We start from the raw sequence: 24,576 nt of genomic DNA on the forward strand, positions 1-24,576 counted from the left end.
ATTATATTTTAAAGGATATTAAAATAGAAACCATTATTTTATATTAATAAGACAAGATTAATGTTTTTTTTCTGTATTTTTGATCCAATAAATGCAGCCTTGATGAGCATAAGAGACTTCTTTAAAAAACATTATAAGTCTTACTGATCCCAAACTTTTGACCGGTAGTGTATATATATATATATATATACAGTTTAAACATTTCATGCTAAGCTAACTTTAACTCTTCTAGTGTTTAACGTAAAAATAACAATCAGAAATACATGAGTATTGAGTAAATGATGACTACCCTTTGAACTACCCTTTAAAAACAGAGATCTCTGATATTTTTGTAATATTTTTTTAATCTGTCAGTAAGGTGAAATCAGTTTTCAGGAGAGGTTGACTAGACTTAATCAGAACGATACTGAATTATACTGTATTTTAATAAGGTGATTTTAAGTGTCAGTGGTCAGGTCTAAAAACTCTCATGTCCTAAAACAAACACACCCATACACACACATCAAACACAATATGAACCAACGACACTTGTGTAAAAAACAACACAATCATGCAATAAAGAACACACTCTACGCAAGCACTGACATATCAGCCAGTAAGATAACAGGGCAGAGAGATAGAGTAGTGAAAAGAGAGAAGCCATATGGTCATGTCTGGGTCACAGAGGTCAGAAGTTCAACAGATCTTCTTACCTTAACGTCTGCTTTTTTGTTCAACAAGCTCTTGGCTGCTACAATGGGAGGAAATAAGAGAAACGTTAAATCAACAACACCATACTGTATATTACAAAATGTCAATTAACCTGCTGGAAAGGAAGTTCAACCAGGGCTATATTTCCTAAAATGAAACATAACACTGCAATTATTAATCATACTAACAATCTTGCAAACTATAACTAGACCCAGACGGAATCTGCAGATTTTTGGTTCTGCACTTTGTTTGGGGGGGAATTGCATGGAATGGATTTAAACATGGAAAAATAGGAGATAGACAAAACTTTGTGAATAATAGGAATTCAAATTTTGCAAAAATATCCAGAACATTTTACGAGGGCAGATTCTGTGTTGGCCTACTCATCAGTCTGATACAGCCAGACTTCTGCCATGACACTTTATAATAAATTTCATTCATGAGTCATTAACAATGCGTTATTGAAAGGGTTAGTTCACCCAAAAATGTAAATTAGGCTGCGTTTTACTCACCTCCGAGGCATCCTAGGTGTATATGACTTTCTTCTTTCAGACGAATCCAGTCGGAGTTATATTAAAAATTGTCTTTGATCTTTCAAGCTGTTTAATGCCACTCAGCGGGTGTTGCATTGCTTCAGTCCAAAAGAACTTGAATAAAAATCGCCCATCCATAAAAAGAAGTGTCTCCCACGGCTCCAGGGGGGTGAACAAAGTCCTCCTGTAGCGAATCGATGCGTTTTTGTGAGAAAAATATCCATATTCAAAACGTAATAATCACTGTAATGTAGCTTGCACCAGCAGTTGTACACAGAAGCAGTTCCGGGAGCATTACGTATGAGGTCAGCGTGACACTTTTTTTTTTTTATGGATGGGCGATTTTTATTTAAGTTATTTTGGTTTTTGGGTGAACTAACCCTTTAATTCTTACTAGATCAGCAGTCAAAGTACAGGTAGATATGAATATGAATATACACTACTGTTCAAAACTTTGGAGTCAGTACAATTTTTTTTTAAAGGGGTCATATGATGCTGCTAAAAAGAACATTTGCTGTTATTTTGAACTTTCTATTTGGTAGTGTGTATGAAATTTAAATACAATTCAATGTTTCATGATACCTAACTATTTGTTTGTTCAAAAACGAATGACCTATTAAGTACTATATAAAAGTAACAATGACTTTTAAACAGATTAAGATTTATTATAAAGTCTCACCCATGGCCCCTTAGATTGAACAGTTCCCCATTGTCTAATTCATAAAAATAAAATGTAAAAAAAGATTTGTTTACATCTTACAGGAAACATTGTGGCAGAGAAATCTATAATTAGGCTATACATTTTTATCTGCTTCGTTATCATAGAAACAACGGTGCCACAGATATCTCATTACTCAGTGTACATTTCTTGCCACTTTATTTGATTTTATAAACCATTTGGAAAGGAAACAATTATATGGAAGGGAAACAACTGAATATTTAAAATGAGCGTTTTTAGGTTCAGCCAAACAGTGTAGATGACAGAGAAACTTTTCAATCCAAGGACTATTAGGATTCGTCATTTAAAAATAAATAAATACTTTTTAGTGTATTTACAGCATCATGGTGAACAACACTCATTAAATCAATATAAAACAATCATTAATGAGTAAAAAGAAGCATCTGACACAATCATTGTCATTCATTGATGGTTCTTGTACCATTTCATATTCAAAATACATATGCAAACAAATGCACACACACTCTCTCAAGCACCTTTGAGGCAGTTCATTCAGATCACTTCTTTTTTTTTTTTGTATTAAATCACAGTAACACCATCACAGACTCATTTGGCAAGTCTGTTTGCTCGAAGACTTTTACAGCCAGAGTTGGTTAGACTATTAATAAAGCACAGAAGAGATTTTGAATTTCACCCCTCAGGTTATACAGCAGGATGGGCATTTTTAATAATTTTCTATACTTAAGTACTGCAAATATGATAATTTAAGCAATCCCAATTTTTTTTTTTTTTTTTTGGTGGGGTACATTTGTGTATAGCTGTCACAACATCAAATTGAAGTTCAATCAAACTGAGTTACGAAACAAATGTGTTTTCATTATTTACATTCCGAGTACTCTGGTACTTGTGCCCATCCCTATTGTACATCTTGAAGGTTATCTTAACCTTTCTAAGACTACTGATCTAGGTACTGTTCGTTTAATTCAATAATTTCAGCAAAACCCTGTCATTTAGAAAATTTTGTAAAATGATCCTACAGATACAGCTGTGTCACCATTAAGATGGCGTGTGCTGGAATTATGCATTTAAAAAAATGCAAGAGGTACAACATAGCAAGAGGTTGCACAAGCAATTAAGTCTAAGATGAATACATTTGCTGTATTTCTGGTCATAAACTAAAGAACAGGGTCACTCAAGGTTGGTATTTGATACAGATCCTCCTAGAACTGTATCTGGACCAATCCATCCATCTGGTGGCCCAAAGAGATCAGTGAGAAGAAATGAGCATGCGTCCCTGTAGAAAGAGCAGGAGTAGTGAAGTAACCTCTAATACTCTAAAGTGAGTGGAGCTCCTTACCTTGCCATTAACACAGAGAGCAAGAGAAAGAGAGGAAGAGAGAATGGAGAGAAAAAGAAAGAGCAATGGAGAAGAGGTCAAAATATCGGAGTCTCTTGTGCTGTTTCTATGAACGCTGAAGCTAAACGACTATCTATGGAGCTGTATATGGGGCTCAAGAACAAAAAATGTCAACTTGTTTTCAGTACAGTACATTTTTCTCAGAGTTTATCTACTTTGCAGAGAGTCAGCGCAAACAAGGTTTAGCAAAAAATAGCAGGCAACTACGTTTGTGCCAGGCTGTAAGCAGTTTCACTACTCTAAAACCTAGTCCTCAATTGTTCTCTGATGCTTTTAAAAACATAACATTAAATAAATTAATAATTAAAATTTTATGAATTAAAATATATTTGTCTTAAAATTTATTTATATCTATATATATTTGAACATTTCAATGCATCTTGTGCAATGCATAGCAGTTGCACAAGCAAAACAGCATTATTATCTAATGAGAACACAGCTTTTTGTAACATTACAAAAAGTATGTGAACTCGTCACTGATTTGTACTTTCTGAACATTTAACTTCAAAACTATGGGCATAAATAAGGAGTTGATCCATCATTTGCTGTTTTAATAGCTTCCACTGAAACACCCAAACTAAGAAATGGGTGTCCACATAACCTAAAATATATTAAATAAATATATTCTCTTAAATGCACCATATTAAAGTCAAATATGAGGATCGTGATCCAGGTGTCAGTCCCATATGTAGTGTAACTGCCTATAGCGCAGTAGTCTGGTTGCTCAGGCTGGGGGTAGTAGGAGGACAACAGAGAGAGGCAGCACTACATAAATATTTGATTGCAGGCATGTGGAGGGAGCATCAAATATTGAGCCACAGCACATGCTCAATGTACCAGCTCAACCCTTCTAACAGGAAAGGAAAAGGAAAAGCTGAAAACCATTTAAACCCGAATCATTTTTTGCCCTTTCAAAAAGGTAACTGGCAAAACAATGTCACTGGCTTCTCCGCCAGAACAGCTTCTTGGATAAATCAAGAAATTCTAAATTATCACATTTTTCCCCTATAAGCTTAAATGTCAAAGGCTGTTTGGTCAAAATAATGCTTTCACTGATAGAAAAACACAATTTTAAGCCATTTTGGAACAAATAAATAAAAAAATCTTTGAAGCAAGGGGCAAGAAAAAGATTCCAGATTCAATGTTCTTGATCAAACTACAACTATAAAGTTTAATTACAGGCCCGAGATTAACTTTGTTAAATTGCAGACATAGTGTAGTGCTCTAGGCTAAACCCTGCAAAATAAAACAAATATACTGCAACTGTATATTCACTATAGCCCAAAATGGAACAAAATTAGATATTGTTTCCATGGATTTCCCCTCATACTGTGTATCAAGTATATCTAAGTAACGTTAACTGAAATTCTACATAATTCTACATCTGTTCCATACACGTAAATATGAAATCCTGACTAAAAAAGGCTAAAAAGTGAAAATAAAAATAAAAAACTTCAGATACAGTGAGTACAGTTGTCAAGAAGCTTTGACCATGCACAAGTGCACCAGATTTGTTCAGCTCATCACACCCCCAAGTTAGTGAACATGCATTAGTCCAACCTCCCATGCAGCATTCAGCACAACAGCAGGCAGACTGTTCCACCCTATTAAAACAGGGGTGAACTTCAACTTCACAGACCATATTAAAGACAGAGTAAAGGAAGGAAGGAAGAATACAGAGGATGAAAGTGAAGATGACTTATGGGTGTCAGATAAAAATGGCAAAGAAAAGCAATGAGGAGGAGGAGGATAAGAATAAACCAGAAAAAGGAAGAGGCAGTGATTTATGGCACATATGAAAGGAAGAAATGATGGAGAGAACAGGACTCAAAGGAGAGCGGGAGCGGAAAATACATTTATCATGTATGGATCTTGGTGTAGATCCTCTGTGAAATAAATAAAAAATGAATGAAATGATGATGACAGACAGCTGAGAGAACCAATAAGCGGATACATATGTTATCAGACATTAACTACAAGAGAAATGATTTGAATAATGACACAAAAGTGTGAAGGACAAGAAAGAAAAAGAAGAAACAGCAGGTAAGACAGGTAGAGGGTGAGTCATCATGCATGCTTTAGCCCCATGCAGAGATAATCATGGACTAGTGAGTGACAGAAAGGAAACAAGAGGATGTTGAGGGAAGATGAAAAACAAAAACTTTTCTTTTGTAGAAGAGATGAAAGAAACTGAAAAAAGGGGAAAAAAAGAAATGGAAATGAATTAGACAAAATAAGATTAAAAACAAGAATGAAAAGCGGAAATCAAACAGGAAAAGAGAAAATAAATGAATAGAGAAGTAAAAAGGAAAAGGGTAAGAAAATGGGAAGAGGAAAGGAAAAGGTAAAAGGAAGGAAAATGGAAAGAAGGAAAAACAAAGAAAAAAGGGAAGGGAAGGGAAGGGAAGGGAAGGGAAGGGAAGGGAAGGGAAGGAAAGGAAAGCAGATAAGGGTAATGAAAAGGAAATGGAAGGAAATTATATGGGAAGTGAAAAAGGAATTGAAAAGGAAAAAATAGAGGAAAATGTAAAAGAGAACAAGAAATTTCAAGGAAAATAGGGAAAGAGAACAGATAAAAAAAAACGGGGGAAAGAGAAAAGATCAAATAAAAAGTTAAAGAAAAGGGAAAAAGACAAAAAACCAGTGGAGCACACTGTGAATAGAGAATAACAGAATGGGAGGAATATCCAGAGGAGCGCAGAGACAGAAAGGGTCAGAGGAATTGGGCCCCCATAGGGTGGCGCTACCTTGTTCCACCAGCCCTGCTGTGGTGCCTGCAGCAGCGGCTACTGCAGCCGCAGCCACAGTGACCGAGGCGGGAGCCGTGGTCTGCCTGCTACCCACTAACACACACAGGAGTGTGTACGTCCATACACACACATATCCACCCACACACAATCACAAACAAAATGAGAGGGAGGAACAAAAAGAGAGAGAGAGGGAAGAGGAAAGGGGGCAGAGTGAAAGAGAACCATTCATTAGTCTACGAGAGAAGAAACTGTCAGTTATAAGAACACGTCAAACCAATTTTCTTTTCTTTTTTTTTATTCTTTGAAAGACAGGTGGCTCATAACAAAATGATCCCCACTCAAACAAGAGCCATATTTTCACTACAACCAACGTACAACAAAGACAAGACTCTGACCCAGGGGGAATCATCCCTCCTAACATTCAAAACCACATATATTTATCAATGTCCTTTGTTGGACCATCATCTGAAGCAGTTACAAGCAGAGCCCTGGCATCACAGATGAGTTCAAAAGGCAGAAAGTGCTGCGATAACTGCTTGAATTTTCATTAAGGATGCAGTCAAATAAAAGAGAATTGACGGAGAGAGACAGTAAATTACACGAAATGCATGTTATCTTGCTTGTATTATGCATGATATCTGTGAGGTCAGAGCTACAGGAAAACTGCAAACTGCAAGATGGAGAGGAAAAGGTTGTACGTAAGTGGTGGGCAGAAAGTAAACATATACAGAGAGTGGTCCCAAAAAGTATGTGGACACTTAAACCACACTTACAAATGTATCAATGCCATCACATTAGATATTGACCCAAGCGGCATTTATAAGTGGTAATTTGTTTAAAATGATTAATGATATTTAAGTTCTAGTTCACACAAAAATTTTAATTCTGTCATAATTTACTCACCCTCACGTTGCTGTATTACCTTTATGGCATTTTGAAAAAAATTTTTTTTGGGTCCATACAATTGAAGTCGATGTGCTCTAATGTAGACTGGTTCCCATTTTAGTTCTGAGAAACTCTCTAGCCAGTCCCACCAGGATTTCTCTTTTTTTCTCTCTTTTTTTGTAATTTTTGCATTTAAAATTACTGATTTTGTGGCAGTAATTTGCAGAAACCCTGCATTTTTTTTTTATTAGGACACATTTATCACATTATGTATTATGTACATGACAAAAAAAAATATTGTTACCAAATTATGATACAAAGCTTTTAATCAAGATAATTATTATTTTTAAACAAAAACAAAGAAGCAAATTACAAGCAATAGGCCAAAGATACAAATGAAATGCAGAGTACTCAAAGTTTTTCACATAGGTTTAATAATCAAGTATTCAGAAATTGAATAATCAAATGTAATTTTTTTAACTTTATTTTCTTATTCATGCATGTTTCTCGATGACACTACTATGTCAATAAAATTAAGTAGCACTGAGTTTTTTGTGATTATCTTGGGGTTAAATGGCTTATTATGCAGGATCATAAAAATGCCACATTTTGTTGATTCTGCAATAGTAGAACCGCTAAAAAATGGAGGAACTCTCTAGCATGATTTGTTTTTTAGGTACCATTTGGTTTGATATCTAATGCAATAACATTATAACAATTTAAGTACAACTTAAGGGCCACAAAATCGGTGTATAAATATATATACCTTGTGTAGCCCAAATCGTGCCCAAAGGACATTTTTAATGAGAGCAAGAGGCTTAAAGTATTTATTTGATAGACAACAGACAACCAAGCACATTAAGACGGAGTGGGGATCTAAAAGACACATAGACGATTCCCTGGAGAACCATAAGAACATACACAGAACAGACCAATCAGAAAACACACATATTCGTCAACTCAGCTGTCAATCAAAACAGTTCAAAGGTTAATTTGCAGCTTCATCACACCTGAATAACTTACCAGAGAAGTTCCGTGACACAAGCATGGTGGTGAGGATGGCCCCCTGTGAGGACAAAGAGGAAATATAACCTGTGTGTGTTTAAAATTAGAATTGAGTGAGCATGTGTGTGTGACCATGAAACACACCTTGAGTTTCCTCCTGGCGTTGAACTTCTTCAGGCATTCCACAGTCTCTTGTCTGTGCATCATGGAAGCCACAGTAGAGCGTTGCTATGGAAACAAATAGGGAAAAGATTTTTACTGTACATCTACACCTGTGTTTTGCTGTTTTTGTATAAGTGTTCTATATGTCTGCAGTGCGCGTCGGTGAACACATACGCAGACCCATGGGTGTTTGAGAGCTTCCTGTGCAGTGATTCTCTTGGCAGGGTTTATGGTTAGCATTTGATTGATGAGATTTTTGGCTTCAGGAGTAACTGTGTCCCATTCTGGAGATGGAAACTATTAGAGAAATAAAAAACAGGAATATTATACAACTACAGTTTAGCTCTGTCAGCAAGCACTGCATCAAATAAACCACCTGTTGGAATTTGCAATTTCTGTAACTTTTGACTAGAAATCGCGCATCTCTAAGAAAATTAAGTCACCTATTGAAGTTCCCTTTTCTCAATTTACTGAACTGGAAATATGAAGATATATCAGTCAATTTTGGCTCAGCCAAAAAATAAATCAGTCATTCTATGAAATAGGCAACTTTTATTTTTAAATACATCTTTTAGCAGTCTATTGGACAACCAATGTCTTTAAGTGTTAAAAATGCATTGTGCAATCTAAAGTAAAACTAATACAAATTTAAATGTGATTTTCTAAACTTGTGATAGCAATAACGTGTTTTGATCATTTTTTGTAAATACAGTACACAAAACTGAAACGATCCAAAAACTCACATCATAAGCTCCCGCTTTGATCTGTTGGTAAAGTTTGTGCTGATCCTCGTCCCAGAAAGGTGGATATCCAACCAGCAGAATGTACAGAATCACACCTTAATAAAGAGAATTCAAAAGAAAAAAAAATCTGTTCCATGTAGAGCCTAAGTAAGCAACATTCTTAAGGCTGTTGCATACAGTACAGCCAGTTAAACGGTGCTACCAGTTAATATTATTTGTTCCATACTCAAAAGAAGCACAAAATAGATGAGGTTGCTGAGTCTCTGTGCCTTTGTTTGCTCGTAGGCTTAATTGGTGTCATGCAGGTTGACTGGAAATCACCAACTCTCACTGAAAATTAATGACTTCCTCTATCTGTCACTGCAAATCTCTTTATGTATGCACATCCCTTTAGGACCCTGCTGAAAACAAATAAACCAGCCTAAGTCCAGTTTCCTAGTCTGTTTGATCTTCCATCTTGGTCAAGCTGGTGTTTAGATAGTTTAGCTGGCGGGCCAAAAAAAATTAGAAAGTGTCCAAAACCCCTCTAAAACCAGACAACCAGACTAGCTTGACTAGGAGAGGAGACCAGCTGAGAATAGAAAACCCTCTTGGGCTGGTTTAAATAGCTTTATATCAGCAGGGAAGGTAGACAGTGAAGTAGACAGCAAGGCAGCTCACTTAGTTTTGGCACACAGCACATAAATCTCTTGTAATTTCTTCAAAATGAGCATGTGCTTGTCACTGCATTTGAGTTTATTTACCGCAGGCCCAGATGTCCACCGGTTTGCCATATGCTTCCTTCCTCAGCACCTCAGGGGACAGGTAACCTGGTGTCCCTGCAAATCCTGTAAAATGCACAATAAAATGTGAAAATAAAGGTGTATGCAGTACAAACGAGTTCTAAAATGTTTGTTATAAATTGTGTGGGCGTCTCTCAATATCAAACTACAGGTTTGCGTTATTATGGCAATGTCTTCATACCAAACCATGCCTGCTGGTCTCCCTGCACCTCAATGGCCAGTCCAAAGTCGGCCAGCTTCACAGCGGCGTTCTTGCACTTACTGGCCAAGAGCAGATTCTCTGGCTGAGGGGAGAATGAAAACAACATTTCTCCTGCCTTAACACACAACTTTACTGCCTCAAACACATACACTCACAGTAACAAACACCACTGTGCATGCTGACACACACACAAGAAGAGATAGTCATGTTCTTAACATAAAACCCGCGCACATTTTAAGTGTGTATAATCAACCTAACCGCCCCCCCCAAATCCAATTCTGTGAGATATTAGTTGAATGGTGGGTTTGGTTGAACTTTCCGACTGCAGAATGTTTCTAAATAAAGGACGCAGGGAAAAAAAAACTATGTTTGTCTTCACTGGTAATAAGAGTGTGTGTGCATTTGTGTGCGTATGCGTGTTTTCCTCCCAACTGACCCAGATTATCTATCCTCATTATTCTCTGTCACTGATGGATGCTAATAATGTGATATCCCCTCTAGTGCCTCCTGATGCTTCCGCTAGCACACACATGACACAATCTTATAAATCATAGTGCTAGCAACTCTGATCTATAAGGGCAGGCTAACAAACCAAATACACAGTCACACACACCTTTAGCACTGCAGAAATCTCAAGCAGCTTTTCCTGCATTGCAGGGTCTGGTGGATCTAACATCCACTTCCCTCACTCTCTTATTCACGTTGTAGACTGCTACTAAAATGATTAAAACTTGGACAACTGACAAATAAAAATAGCTACCGTTTAACAGTTTGGGGACGGAAAGATTATTTAAAATAATAACAACAATACTTTAATGCCGCAAGGATGAATTAAACTGATCAAAAGTGACAGACATTTATTGTTACACATTATAATGTTACAAAAGATTTATATTTCAAGTAAATGCTTTCATTTGAACTTTCTATTCAAGAAATTAAAAAAAGTGTCACTGTTTCCACAAAAATATAAACTAGCACAAACGTTTTTAACTGTAATAATAAGAAGAAATGTTTCTTGACCATCAAATCAGAATAATTTCTGAAGGATCAAGTGATACTAAAGACTCGATTAATGACTGATGAAAATACAGCTTTGTAATCACATGAATAAATTACACTTTAAACTATATTAAAATAGAAAACATTTACTGTCATAATATTTCACAATATTACTATTTTACTGTATTTTTTTTATCAAATAAATGCAGCCTTGGTGAACATAAGAGACTTCTATCAAAAACATTACAAAATCAATTTTGAAGGGTGTATATGTATATTCTTTTACATTCGTTCATATATAATTATTTCACTGCTTTCATTAGAAGCTAAGAGCAACTTGACTGTAGGGTTCTCTGATTATCAATATTTAAAAGAACATCAACCAATATTTTTTTTAGCATATGCAGAATAATCTAACATTTATAATTATAACTTAAGTCCTATGAAAATCATCTAGATATTAATACATGTGAATAACTATAGGTGCAGATGCAGAGTTGCTTGCTCTCAAGTGCTCACAGACCAGCTTTGACCGTTCCAATTTGGCAGACGGCTTACATATAGCGGCCCATAGAAACAGACGCTAATGAGCCATTTACATATACATATCTACGGACAGCAATGCTATCAAGCTAATTTTGCTCCTAAATGTTTCATTTTAAGCCAGGGGGTATTTACTTTTTTCTACATTGTTATCCCTGTTCCATAACACTCATTATCACAATCACTTCACTACCTTCCCTTCATTAAAATTTCCTAGATTTTGTCTCCATCCTCAGCAGCTCTCATATAGCATAGCTAATGCAGATCGCTTCCAAAAAAAAAAAAAAAAAGGGGGTTAAATTCAGTAGTGGGAGGAATTTTGATGAACAGCACCCTCTGAGAACAGATCTAGCTCTCCAATGCTCTTTCACGAGCGTATAACCTCTGCAGTGAAATCCATGACATGACTTCCTAGCAAAAATCTCATCAGCATGGGCACAGCTACGAATCAAAGTACATGCATATGCATATACTGAAAAACACAGCTGGGTGCACTGCTTAAATTGGCATGAGTTGGTTTAGTTTACTTGCTTAGCTCAGTAAAATCCAAAAAAGCATGGGTGTTGATAGATGTGTGCTATTGTGTCTGTGTGTGTGTGTGTATGTGCAAGACCGCTGCTCTTTTCTGCAGTGGCATTCCTGTCATGCCCACTCAGATTCCAGCTGTGGAAGAGCGCGTGCCCCAGGCTTCCGTTTAAAAGGGCACTCCAGTGTGGTGGGCAGACACTTAAGAGCGTGAAACCAAAATGCTGGTACTGTCAGAGTAGAGTACGGAGCTGACCGCAGCAACACTGTTTTTAGCATTTACCTGGTTTCTTTTTCTGGATACTGCTACAGTGAAACTGAGGCTTGAATCTAAACCTATACGGATTAAATCCCGTGATGCACCAAAATTACAGCAACTTAAAATATTTGGTTGAAACGGCAAAAAAGAATGAATTTTAGTTTTCAAAGGAAAACGTTTTGAAAGGCTGAAATCTTTGACCGAAATGAGTGACGTTTAATTGGCGCTTCTCAAATGAGTCGTTTGACTATTTCATGCACAAAACGTAGATGAGCTACAAAAGGTAAACATGTCAGCAATATGGACACACTAAACCATTCCCAAAAATTATGCTAAAATAGCAATATGCAAAAGTAGTTTGGCTGAAATATTGAGAGGTGGCTTGTTGCTGAAGAACTTTACTACGACTGGTTTAATTTATCACCAAAGAACTCGACACCTTGAAGAGCATACCAAGTTCAATTAACCAATTATCCAAATTTAATTACCAAAACTTTATTTTTGGTTTTCTAACATTAATTATAACCTAAATACTTTGAAAATCATCCGCTGAAGTCTATTGCAGATCTAGACATTAATACATGTAAATAACTATGGCTGCAGTTGTAATAGGGAGGAATGTCAAGTGTTCACGGTCCAATATTCGGCTAAAACAGCAAAAGTAGTAATGATTTTTTTGGTTTCAGATTAAATAATTTTGAAATACTGAGGCGACTTGTTGCTAAACTACTATGACTGGATTAATTTATCATCTAAGAACACAACACCTTCAAAAGCATACCGAGTTCAATTATCCAATTACGCAAATGTAATTATTACCAAATTTTTTCAGTTTAACTTAAATTTCAGTTTCATGTTTCGCTAAAACAATAACTTCTGTGCATTACTAATTAAATCAGATCAAAGCACCTGATTTATTGATATACATCTGGATATAATTTTGCACATGCTCTCTACAGACTCAACATGTCAATAAAAGTACACAATACAAAGTGCACCGGATCTGTGCATTTTGAAGAAAACCTGCAGATAAATGTGTATTTATAAAGTGACATTACAGATAAAAGTCACAATCAAACCACTTATACATGCATACGAGACATACAAACAAGCAAACCACATTAAGAACAATTTACAAGATTATTATCGACAGATAAACATGCAGCATGCATTCTGAAGCGGTGTTCGTCTAGCAGTCATAGGAGCTTTTTGGCAGTTACGATAAGCATCCTAGGCTAATTTCTGGCCAGTTCGCACTGTAATCCGACTGCAAAGTATGCCAGGTAATGTGACAGTATAGTTGAATTATGTCTAGGAACAACACTTCCCAGAAGCACACTGCGTTTTAGAGAAGGTCAAAGGTCAGAAGGGAGCAGTCAAATGGCATTGCAGTGCACTCAAACCTGAACATGGTAACTGGCCTGGGACTGGGACCCTGATGTCTACACTGACTCTCTGGTCAATAAAAGCAATCTAGATAAGAGTTACATTGTCATAGTTAATTAAATTTGGTCTATTTTTATTTATATTATTATATAATAATAATTTCATAAGTCATTTTAGTGGGAGCACTGTTGAAGTGCAAAAGAGTCATTTGTCTTGATCAATAAACTCAAATCAATGTAGCTCTTTAAGTCAGTCCAATTAGCTCAGTCTTACCTGTACATTCATGAAAGTGAATTTATTACCAGCAATGGCCAAACACAGCAACACTCAAGCATGTACGCCATGCACTATCACTGTGTGAAATCGGACTGACCTCCCATGCATTTCTGAATCTTTTTTCCACCCATTTTCGCAGGGGGACCAAGAGTTCCTATTGGCAATTATGTCAGTCCCCTTCAAATCGACACAGCAGTAGGCACAGATTTCCACATAGCAAGTTTATAAGCACATACACAAGTTCACACACATCACAATCGTCACTTACCTTCAGGTCTCGGTGCACCACGCCCATTTGATGGCAGTGAAGCACCGCCTCCAGGATCTGCTGGATGCAGTGACTGCATGCAAACAGCAGGGGGCGTAGGTTAGTCTGAGCAGCGCTACAGTCCCGTGCACAGGCCAGGGGTGAGGGGTATTTTTATGGGATGATATTAGACTCTAAATGATTAATAGATGCACGCACAATTATCCATGTACTGCATACATTTTATACATGTATCTTACTAACCACAAACAAATGTCTTTCAATTTGAGTCTGTGGAATTCGGGATTAAATGATTGTGCAGCGATTTGTACAAATACAGACATGTTTGTGAATAAAAATGTTTTGTTCTGCATTCATATATCATAAATTGCTCATGCAAAAAGGAATCTATGCATATGTGGATCAGGTGACACGCGTGCATTAATTGATGTCTAGTTCGAGTCAATCTTGTTCAGTTCATTTGGATTTTGAGACTTAATTTTCGCAGTTTACAGCATTTCACGTCTTAGAGTCTAATATCATCCCATATATTTTGGGCAGGTAAAAATGTAAAAGGAAACGGGAAGGGTATCTCTCTCTAGACTCAAGCCTTGCCTCCATGTAGCTAAATATTAGCATACAATAATTGAAATAATAATAATAATAAAAAATTTAAAAAATACTTAAACAGTTGCAAAGCCGCAAGTGGATTTCAGCACTAATAGTTAGAAAGCAAAACATCCCCTCAGAACTGAAAACTTGTTTAGTATAAATTGATTCAATTGTGATCTATTTAAATGTGGGTACAATATTAACATTATTATATGGAGGCAATGCTTTGCATCTTTTGAGAGTTTCCTTTTATTTTCTTATGCCAACATATGTAGGACCTGTCCCATAAAATTACTGCAAAATATAACAGGTACCAAAATACTTTTTTTTGGATACAGTAAGGTTGTTACGATTCAGTGTAAAAGTGGTAAACAGATCAGATTCAAATATTTACGAATCCAGTGTAAGTTTCCTATTGCTTTTCCACCTATTATTGTGTATGAACAGCTTTAAACTTTAGTTTCAAATAATAATAATAATAAGCCTCAAGGAAGCCTATTTTTTCTTGAAGGCAAAAATCTTCTCATGAACTGCTCACCGAATGGATCTGAGATCAACTAAAAAGCCAAAAAAATGCAACACAACTGCATTTACATACACTGCCATTCAAACGTTTGGAGCCAGTAAGGATTTTATTTTTAATTTTTTTAAAAAGAGATTAATACTTTTATTTAGCAAGGATGCATTGCAAGTGACAGTGAAGACTTGTACATTGTTACAAAAGATTTCTATTTTAAATAAATGCCAATTTTTACTTTCTATTCATCAAAGAATCCAGAAAAACGTATCATGGTTTCCACAAAAATATTAAGCCACATAACTGTTGTCAAATGTTTCTTGAGCACCAAATCAGCATTTTAGGATGATTTCTGAAGGATTATGTGACACTGAAGACTGGAGTAATGGCTGCTGAAAATCCAGCGGCTATTGGAAAATGGCAGCTTGATTCTGCTAATTGCTGCTTGCAGCTCTACTCTTCTCCTCCTCCCTAGGGCAGTAAAATAGGGTTTTGGAAATTAAACTTTGAAGAAAACCATACAGAGTAAGACAGCTGTATATCTATGCTGCCCTTGATAAATATAGTGTCATGAGAGTGTAATGTGATTGCGGTTTGAGTTTAAGATAGCAGTGACACGTGCGCGCACGCATGTGAGCTGGTTGCCAAGAGACCCCTGCATGTTGCTATGCACGGGTACAGCCTACACCAGGGCGAAAGACGGTTTTGGTATTTAACAGCCCAAACCCAGATCAGAAACCCTAGTGATAATACACTGAGGGTGACTGAGGTCGGTGGTGAAGAAAAAGAAGACATCAATTGTGTAAATCAATTAATGCTGGAAATGGTTCTCTAGGTCAAAGCTATTCCAATATACAGCATATCCCATGAGTCAAATAATTCAGTGCTGGAAGAAAAAGATAGGGGGAGTTATAGCTGCTCTACAATCACACAGCACATGGAGGGTGAACAGTAAGAGGGTTTGCATGCTGAAGTGAGAGAGCAGTGTGTGTGTGTGTGTGTGTGTGTGTGCGTGTGAAGGTCATGTGATATGGTGTAACTGTGAATGACATTTACTGTATTGAAATCTTTAAAGCTACAAACTGACTTACACTACCATTCAAAAGGTCAGTAAGATTTTCTTTTAGAAAGAAGTTAATACTTTGATTCAGCAAGGACAAAAAAGTGACAGTAAAGACATTTATAATGTTATGAAAGTAACAAATAAATGCAGCTCTTTTGAACTTTCCATTCATCAAGGAAACCTGAAAAACTCTATCATGGTTTCGACAAAACATTCAGCAGCACAACTGTTTTCATTTTTCTTAAGCAACAAATCAGAATCATTTCTGAAGGATCATGTGACACTGAAGACTGGATTAATGGCCGCTGAATATTCAGTTTTGCCATCACATGAATAAATTACATTTTAAAATATATTCAAATAGAAAACAGTTATTTTAAATTGTAATATTAGTATCAGAGACTTTTCAAAAACAATTAAAAAATCTGACCCAAATTTTTGAATTGTAGTGTAGGCAATAATTTAATTAGAATTAATAATTACAAGTTTTATTCTGAACAGATCAAATGCCTTTCAACTAAATAATATTCTTGCAAGAAGCAAGTTTAGATCATATAGACTATTATCATTATTTAAAAAAAAATTGCTATATTAAGATGTAGAAGATTTTGCAGACTGACTTTAGTTACAGAACTGAAATTGTGCTATTTGAAGACATAAAAGCTTTAAGACTAATATTGTCAGGATCAATGTTTAGACTTTCTTGGACTTAAGCTTTGCTTCTGACACTGTCAATCTTGAAGTCAATTTAGTAATCCCAATTAGCATTAACTGGTTATTTTGCAGACTCTCTAAAAGACTGCATTTAATTCAAATTAAAACCATTTTAATCAGCAAAAAACTTCTCACACACATACTGGAAGATGATTCTGTCATTCTCATCTGTCCTAAAAAGGCAAAACAGTATAAATTATTAGATTTACATAAAACTAATTAAAGAAATCTAGCCTTACAACAATATTTAATTTTTAATACAGCACTTTAAGCATTTGAACATTACTGATTGGGACAGCACTGCATAAATAACGTTATAGCTGTGATTATTATTATCCATGTGCAGTGTGCACTGCATGAGTTTACGGGCATGTGTGTAAAGATAAGGCATGGCAGTTAAGTTCAGAGCTGTAAATTAAAGTACTGCATTTGCTCTCTAAATGTCTCCCATTAAAAGACCACGGAGCATGACATATGGTCACGGCAAGCGTAAGACATTTCTGAATAAACCCATTTCTGAGAGTGAATCTGTCAGTTTACTCTGCCGTTAAATGTATGAATGCATATAGGGACATTTATATATTTAAAAGCATGTAAGGTTTTGTGCATTCATCATAGTGTGTGCATGTGTTTGTGTTTCTTCACACCTCCCCCAGTGTCAGCTGCTGATCATGGCTGGTCTGCAAGAGAAGATGTGTGTATGACTGTGTGATTTTGTGTGCATGTGTAGGGATGAGACAGGAAGTGTCACTGTGTTTCAGCACAAAATCTCCATTTGAAAGAACTGCTGTGGACATTAAAATGTCTAAAAATGTACTGAAACTCACTGTGCTGCCTTCTCTAATATTAGCTTTATTCCCTGTACTCACATTACTAAATATTACAGTATTCGAGTCTCTTCTTTCACCCTTTATAAGGTAGAGAAGCAATTTAACCACTAACTTTTGCAAGAATCTTCACTGAGAAGTAAAATTACAAATCTACAAATACTGTATCTGTGAAAAGACAGTATACTATTGTTTGAAATAAGATAATGATTGGCAGTTCATAATACTGTTGATACTAACTAGTAGAACATACACTTCTCAAAGTAATAACAAAGTAATGACAATAATATAGTTTGAAACATTATTTTTAAGGAATATTACGTAACATTATACAATTTGTCGCCCATGTTTTAATGTTTTAGCCATTGTTGTGCAGCACTTTGTTTGCCAAAAAATGTATGAAATTGTTTAAATTTCATTATATGTAAAGGATTAATTAAATTGATAAAGTTTTATGCATTCAATTGATTACCACAGTTTTTCATAATAAATGTGCGCTAAATCATAAAACACAGAATCCAGAAAAATTAAAACAGACAACAATTTCTGGAAAAAATAAAACATTTCATAGGGCCATATTATTGTAAAAATAAATAGATAAATTATTAAATTATTAAAGCTGTTAAAAGTTCAGACATGCATTTGATTAAATGATTAAAATTTAATTAAACCTTTAAAATAGGATCCTACTACAACAAAAAACTGTTTGTCCAGTGTTTTTGACATAGAAAATATGGTACATTGCTTTAACTTATAGTAATTTAAGGATGTTTATACAAAAAACCGCGATAATACTATAGTCTAAATATTCATTGAAATATCATTTAAGACATAGTTCTTATCATTTACTCATCCTTATGTCATTCCAAACCTATTTGGCTTACTGTCTTCTGTGAACATGCAAAAAACGCATACAGGTTTGTAACAAGACGAGGATGAGTAAATAATGACAAAATTTTTTTTTAATTTTTGAGTGGATTATCCCTTTAAAAGTAATAGTCGAGGGAGCAATAAAAAAAAAAAAAAGAAAAACCTCACAAGCAAAAATATCCCAAGTTCTGATTATCTGCATGACGGCATCAAGCGTAGGAAGTAAGGATTTGGGAATTTTGGGAGGGCAGTCTATGGATTAGGGGAAGCCCATGATGCCAAACACAGACGGACAGACAGACAGACAGGCTACAGCTACAGACACACCGACAGGAGCAAGCAGGGGCAAACAGACAGGCCATATACAGGCAGTGTGTGAGCTACATACTGACCTTCAGGTCCCTGTGCACTATGTCATGTTGGTGAATATGATGGACACTGTCTAGAATCTGATGGATACAGTGACTGTAAAGACAAAACGGAAGAAAAGAAAAAAAGAGGGGGAGGGAGAGAGGGAGGAAGGGAATGAGAGGTGAAGGGGGAGACGTGAGGATGGATAGAGTGAAATCAAACGATTGATGGAGTGATGGCAGCGCATTGAACAAAAGCAGTGAAGATGATAAGAGAAAACAAGGTTGAATCGATACACAAGAGAAGGGAGGAGTGACGTATACAGGAGTGACGTATAAAAGAGGGAGAAGGAAGGAGGAATTAAAAGGAGAGAGGGAAGTGAATGTTGGAGGTGAAGAGACAGAACCATTTAGACATGAAACACACAACTGTCAACAATAAGAACAACATCAGAGAGAGAAGGAAAGAGAGAGAGTAGGAGAGGGGAGGTGAGGTGAGGTGGGGAGGAACAGGTGTAGTGAGTAAATGTCTGTGTGTAATGCTGGTGTGGGAAGATTTACTATATATATATATACACAGTGTCTTTGAAGGGCAATCTGGCTCACACATACAATATTTTATTTTATATATTACATACTTTTGTTCAAAGGTTCGGGGTCGAAGTCTTTAATGCTCACCAAGGGTTCATTTAAAAATACTATAAAATTTTATATTGTGAAATTTTATTCGAATTTAAAATGAACCTTTTTCTGTTTTCATATTAAAATGTAATTTCTGAATATATATATATATATGCCTGACCCAAAATATAATAGCGGACTCCACTATCAAGTGAGACAAAAATACAAACTTTCTCACAAGTTTAATAATTGATATGTATGTTTTTGTTTACCTGCTCTAGTACTTTTAAAATGTCTACCTACTCTAGTAGATTTTAACATTTTGAGAAAAAACGTACCCAACACTATGTCCTAACCTGGCACATTATGCCAAGTTTTAATGTATGGTTATTAATGTATGGTTATGACAGGACTGTCATTTCACAGAGATTTCACAGTCGGTGGGGACAACCAGCACAATGCTACAGAAATAAAAAGTAATCAATGTAATAACCTTACACTTGTCATCTGTCGACCACGGTCATGTCTGGTTAGGACAAAAACTTAGAATTTATAGGAAGAGATTTTAATCACTTGTTTCTTTAACACATCATGTTATCACAATTTACGTTATCATATATTTTTCTAAATCTAAACCTTAAAGGCCGTATACAGTGGGTACAGAAAAGAATCACTCCCCTTTAAAATAATCACATTTTGTTGCTTTGCAGCCTGAAATGAAGCTGTATTTACTCAGTGCAACTTATATCATCCAAGTGAAAGATAAAACACCAACATATCAGAAAAAAAAAAACCACAGAATCACTGAGTTGGAAAAAGGATCACCCCCTTGTGTCAGTATTTTGTTGAACCACCTTTTGCTTTATTACAGCCTTTAGTCTGTTGGGATATGTCTCTGTCTCTACTAACTTTGCACATCTAGACTTTGCAATATTTGCCCACTCTTCTTCGCAGAACTGCCAGTAGCCTCTCACTGCAGAACACAAGATCCAGGGGGCGTGGTTGGATCCACTGGATCCAACCACGCCCCCTGGATCTTGAGTTCTGCAGTGAGGACCATCTCAGAACTGCTGAAGTTCAGTTCAATTTGATGGTGACCGTTTGTGGACTGCAGTCTTCAAGTCATTCCACAGATCTTTTTAAGTCCGGGCTCTGACTAGGCCATGCAAGGACATTCAGCTTTTTCTCCTTTATCCACTGTGTGGTCAGTTTTGCTGTGTGTTTTGGGTCATTGTCATGTTGGAAGGTAAAGGAATCCTTAAGGTGTGTTTTGTCAAAACTCAGTCATGACTGCATGTGGCCTTTCTTGAGGAGAAACAAGCCACATTCGTGGAGAATTTGTGATATTGTTGTCACATGCACACTAGGGCTGTCCAAAAAAAAATAGAATTTTGAATATTCGTCGAATAAAATAAAAGAAATCCACATTCGAATGCAAAAACGTTGCATTTGAATTTTAGGTGTGCGTCAGCCGTCAGGCAACCTTATCAGTGGCGCACGAAATGTGACGACAATGTAAGTGTCACTGCATTTTAATGCTTTTGTTAGCCTATCCAGTTGAACGCACTAGATGCGGCGCTGCTACGTTGTTCATTCAATATATAGGCAAGGCAAATTTATTTATATAGCACATTTCATACACAATGGTAATTCAAAGTGCTTTATATAAAAGAAAAGAAAAAAATAATCACAACAATAAAACAAGGAAGATATTTTGATAATATTTAAGTGGAAAATTCGAATTTAGTTTTTCAGTCATTTTGACAGCCCTAATGCGCACAATGACCACTCTTTGTCATAAATGCCTGCAACTGCTTCAGAGTTGCTGTAGGCCTCTTGGTAGCCTGTCTGACCAGTTTCCTCCTGACTCTTTCATCCAGTTTGGAGCGACGTCCTGATCCACGGAGGGTCTGTGTTGTTCCAAATACCTTCCAATTCTTAATAATAGACTTCACTGTGCTTCTAGGCATTGATAAAGCCTTTGAATTTTTTTTGTATCCATCTCCTGACTTGTGCCTGTCCACAACTTTATCCCAGAGATCTTTTGGCAGTGCCTTGCCACCCATAGTTGATTGTTTGCTTCAGTTGTATTACCAAGGACTGAAATGCTCCAGGAAAGCTCTTTTCATGCTGAGCTAATCAAAATGACCACAGCTGATCACAGTTGAATGTCAAATGGTGCGCCATTGAGAAGGTGATTAACTACACCTGCTTGAGTTTACAAGTCATTTTTAGGAGGGGGGTGATCCTTTTTCCAAATCAGTGATTCTGTTTTTTTTCTTTCTTTTTTTTCTGACATGTTGGTGTTATATCTTTCACTTGGATGTTATAAGTTGCACTGAGTAAATACATTTACAATAGCGTCATACCATGTTTCTGTCACACGTCCAACAACAAGAGCCACAGCACAGTGGAGATGGTGTCAGTGACACTATCACACACAGAATGAGAGAGCTAAAATATCTGAATAAAAGAGAAGGCAGACAGAAAGAGAGAGAGACAGGTGGAGAACGGGAGGAGGGGAGAAAGATAAAGCCCTAATTACTTGTGTTAATTGGAGCCCTAGTTTCTCCCTCTCTCTGAGGAGGCAGGTGGCAGCGCACGGCTGCAGGGCTTCACAAGAAGAGTGAAAGAGAGAAGAACAGAGATGGAAAGAAGGGAAAGAGAGAAAGAGAGCAAGAGGAGGGACAGACAGCAGGTGGCTGGAAGCAGGTCAGCAGGAGACGAACACAAGGGAAGAAGCTGAGATGTTTCCCTGCATCTATTCCTACGAAAGAAACACGCAAACATTTGATTTCTCAGTCACATTTAAACTTTCTAAAGATATCTAGAAAGCAGGTAACTGATAATTCACATCTATCTGATATTTTAAATAATAATTAAAAAATATATATTTTATTGTTTTCCCGTAACAAATTATATTTAAATAAAAAATAAAATCTGAATAATAGGTAAATATATGGAATAAATGTAATAATTAGTTAGGGAATAAATGTAATAATAATTTTACTTGACTGCACATTTTTCATAAAATAATAATAATATGATTAGAATGTATTCATAACAATAAAATATTATAAAATAAAATTATTATTACTATTATTATTATTGATGTGTCTGAAATGTAAGTTATGCTAAATAATTTTCACACTCACAATTGTGCTGTGATAACCTGCACTTTATTTAACAAGGATATCTAGGGAATGGAAGCTAGCACTTGATACAAACAGACACCGTTATCGGCCTATAATTTCATCTCAAGAGGCCACCGTGTGCTTTATATATACCTATTATAAGAGCCCCTGTGCAATATACTACATGTAATTGCAGTAATTACAGTGTAAAAGCATCATGCAAGTGCATTATAAGAGTGTAAACTACACTTTAACGGAGCGTCTGCTAAAGGGCAATGTCGTAACTAACAGCTGGGTCATGAGAACAAGAGCACAATGCTCAACTTTAATAGTGGTGACAGATCAAGGTGGTGAGGCTCAGTAACTGTGGTTTATATATCTTAAACACTTGAGATTGAACCTGCAACCCTTGATAAAAGCCTAGATCATAATGTAATCTAATCAGACACTTGTATTAGAAATGTGCACAAGTAATCGACTAGTCGAGTAGTTGACCATTAAAAGTAGTGCTTAAATTACTAAAGCAATTTCTTCTCGTTTTTACTTAAAGGCACAATATGTAAGATTTTTTTATTAAAACATCCAAAAACCACTAGTACAGTGTTATATATTTTGCTGACTTGTGTACTTATATTATCCCAAATGTTTCGAAGAATGTTTAAATCCAGAGAAATAAGCAAATTTAACTAGTGACACGGACCGTGTCCATAGTGTCATTGTGTCGCCTGCCAATGACATCATAACCCCTCGATTTCCGGTTTTGTTTTGTAGAAAACACGGAAACACCAAAGACGCTTTAATATGTTGTGCGTTTTAGCACAGAGTAGCATTATAACAGAACTTTCAAATGTATCTAGTATGATAAAACAGCGCTGCTTTTTCCCCCACATACGCACGACCGGAAGGAGCGGAAGCAGTCGACTGTGGCATAATAAAAGCTCCGCTGCTTTCGAGCCGTGTGTCGCGCTCGTTAAGCGGCCTCGTTTCGCTTCGACGGCTTTCAGCCTCACCCTGCTTCATTCTACTACGTTAATAAATCATTAGCTCATCCATGAACATAAATAATGATCTTTAAAATAGCATCATATGACCCCTTTAAACTGTTATTTACGCATTAATGTTATACATTTATATAAGTTTTTATTTATAATGTATATTTATAAAGTATAATACCTCAATAAATAAACATCAATTTAAAAATTATTATATGGATGTTTTTAAATAATACTTAAAATTTATATTTATAATTTACACTACCATTCTAAATGTTGGATTCAATTACTTTTTTTATTTTATCAATACTTTTATTAGTAAGAATGCATTAAATTGATCAAAATGACAGTAAATATTTTACATTGTTACAAAAAATTACTTAAAATTAATGCTTGTGCTTTTCTTAGAAACCTTCCATTCATCAAAGAATCCTGAAAAAATTTATCGTCTTCCACAAAAATATTAAGGAGCAAAACTGTTTTCAAAATTGATATTAATAAGGAATAAGAAATATTTATTGAGCGCCAAATCTACATATTAGAATGATTTCTGAAAGATCATGTGACACTGAAGAATGGAGTAATGGCTGCTGAAAATGCAACTTTGGCACCATAACAATAAATTGCATTTAAAAAAAATTAAAATGTAAAAAATGTAACAAGAAAACAATTATTTTAAATTATAACAATATTTCACATATTACCATTTATATATACATATATATTATTTCATTTGATCTATTATTGTTTATTAGCGAAATATATACTAAGTATATAGTATACTGAGATATAC

General features: G+C 35.8%; 1 protein-coding gene across 30 annotated transcripts in view; it reads right to left on the reverse strand.

The window, feature by feature from the left end:
• Positions 1 to 24,576, reverse strand: part of LOC107696072 (calcium/calmodulin-dependent protein kinase type II subunit beta-like) — a 65,306-nt gene that overhangs the window by 22,032 nt on the left and 18,698 nt on the right. For 12 of the 30 annotated variants that reach the window (XM_016496246.1, XM_016496232.1, XM_016496226.1 and 9 more), the window contains exons 6-14: positions 14,105 to 14,177; positions 9,828 to 9,930; positions 9,608 to 9,691; positions 8,865 to 8,959; positions 8,296 to 8,418; positions 8,104 to 8,187; positions 7,978 to 8,020; positions 6,067 to 6,162; positions 693 to 730 (exon numbers count right to left, since the gene is read on the reverse strand). In XM_016496246.1, coding sequence (XP_016351732.1) covers positions 693 to 730; positions 6,067 to 6,162; positions 7,978 to 8,020; positions 8,104 to 8,187; positions 8,296 to 8,418; positions 8,865 to 8,959; positions 9,608 to 9,691; positions 9,828 to 9,930; positions 14,105 to 14,177 — 739 coding nt within the window. Of the gene's footprint in view, positions 1 to 692; positions 731 to 6,066; positions 6,163 to 7,977; positions 8,021 to 8,103; positions 8,188 to 8,295; positions 8,419 to 8,864; positions 8,960 to 9,607; positions 9,692 to 9,827; positions 9,931 to 14,104; positions 14,178 to 19,078; positions 19,152 to 24,576 lie in introns of those variants that run through there. The other 18 variants (XM_016496249.1, XM_016496237.1, XM_016496248.1 and 15 more) reach the window with 5 other exon arrangements.

This window comes from Sinocyclocheilus anshuiensis, unplaced genomic scaffold (assembly GCF_001515605.1).
Source record: "Sinocyclocheilus anshuiensis isolate Anshui unplaced genomic scaffold, SAMN03320099.WGS_v1.1 scaffold935, whole genome shotgun sequence".
NCBI lineage: Eukaryota > Metazoa > Chordata > Actinopteri > Cypriniformes > Cyprinidae > Sinocyclocheilus > Sinocyclocheilus anshuiensis.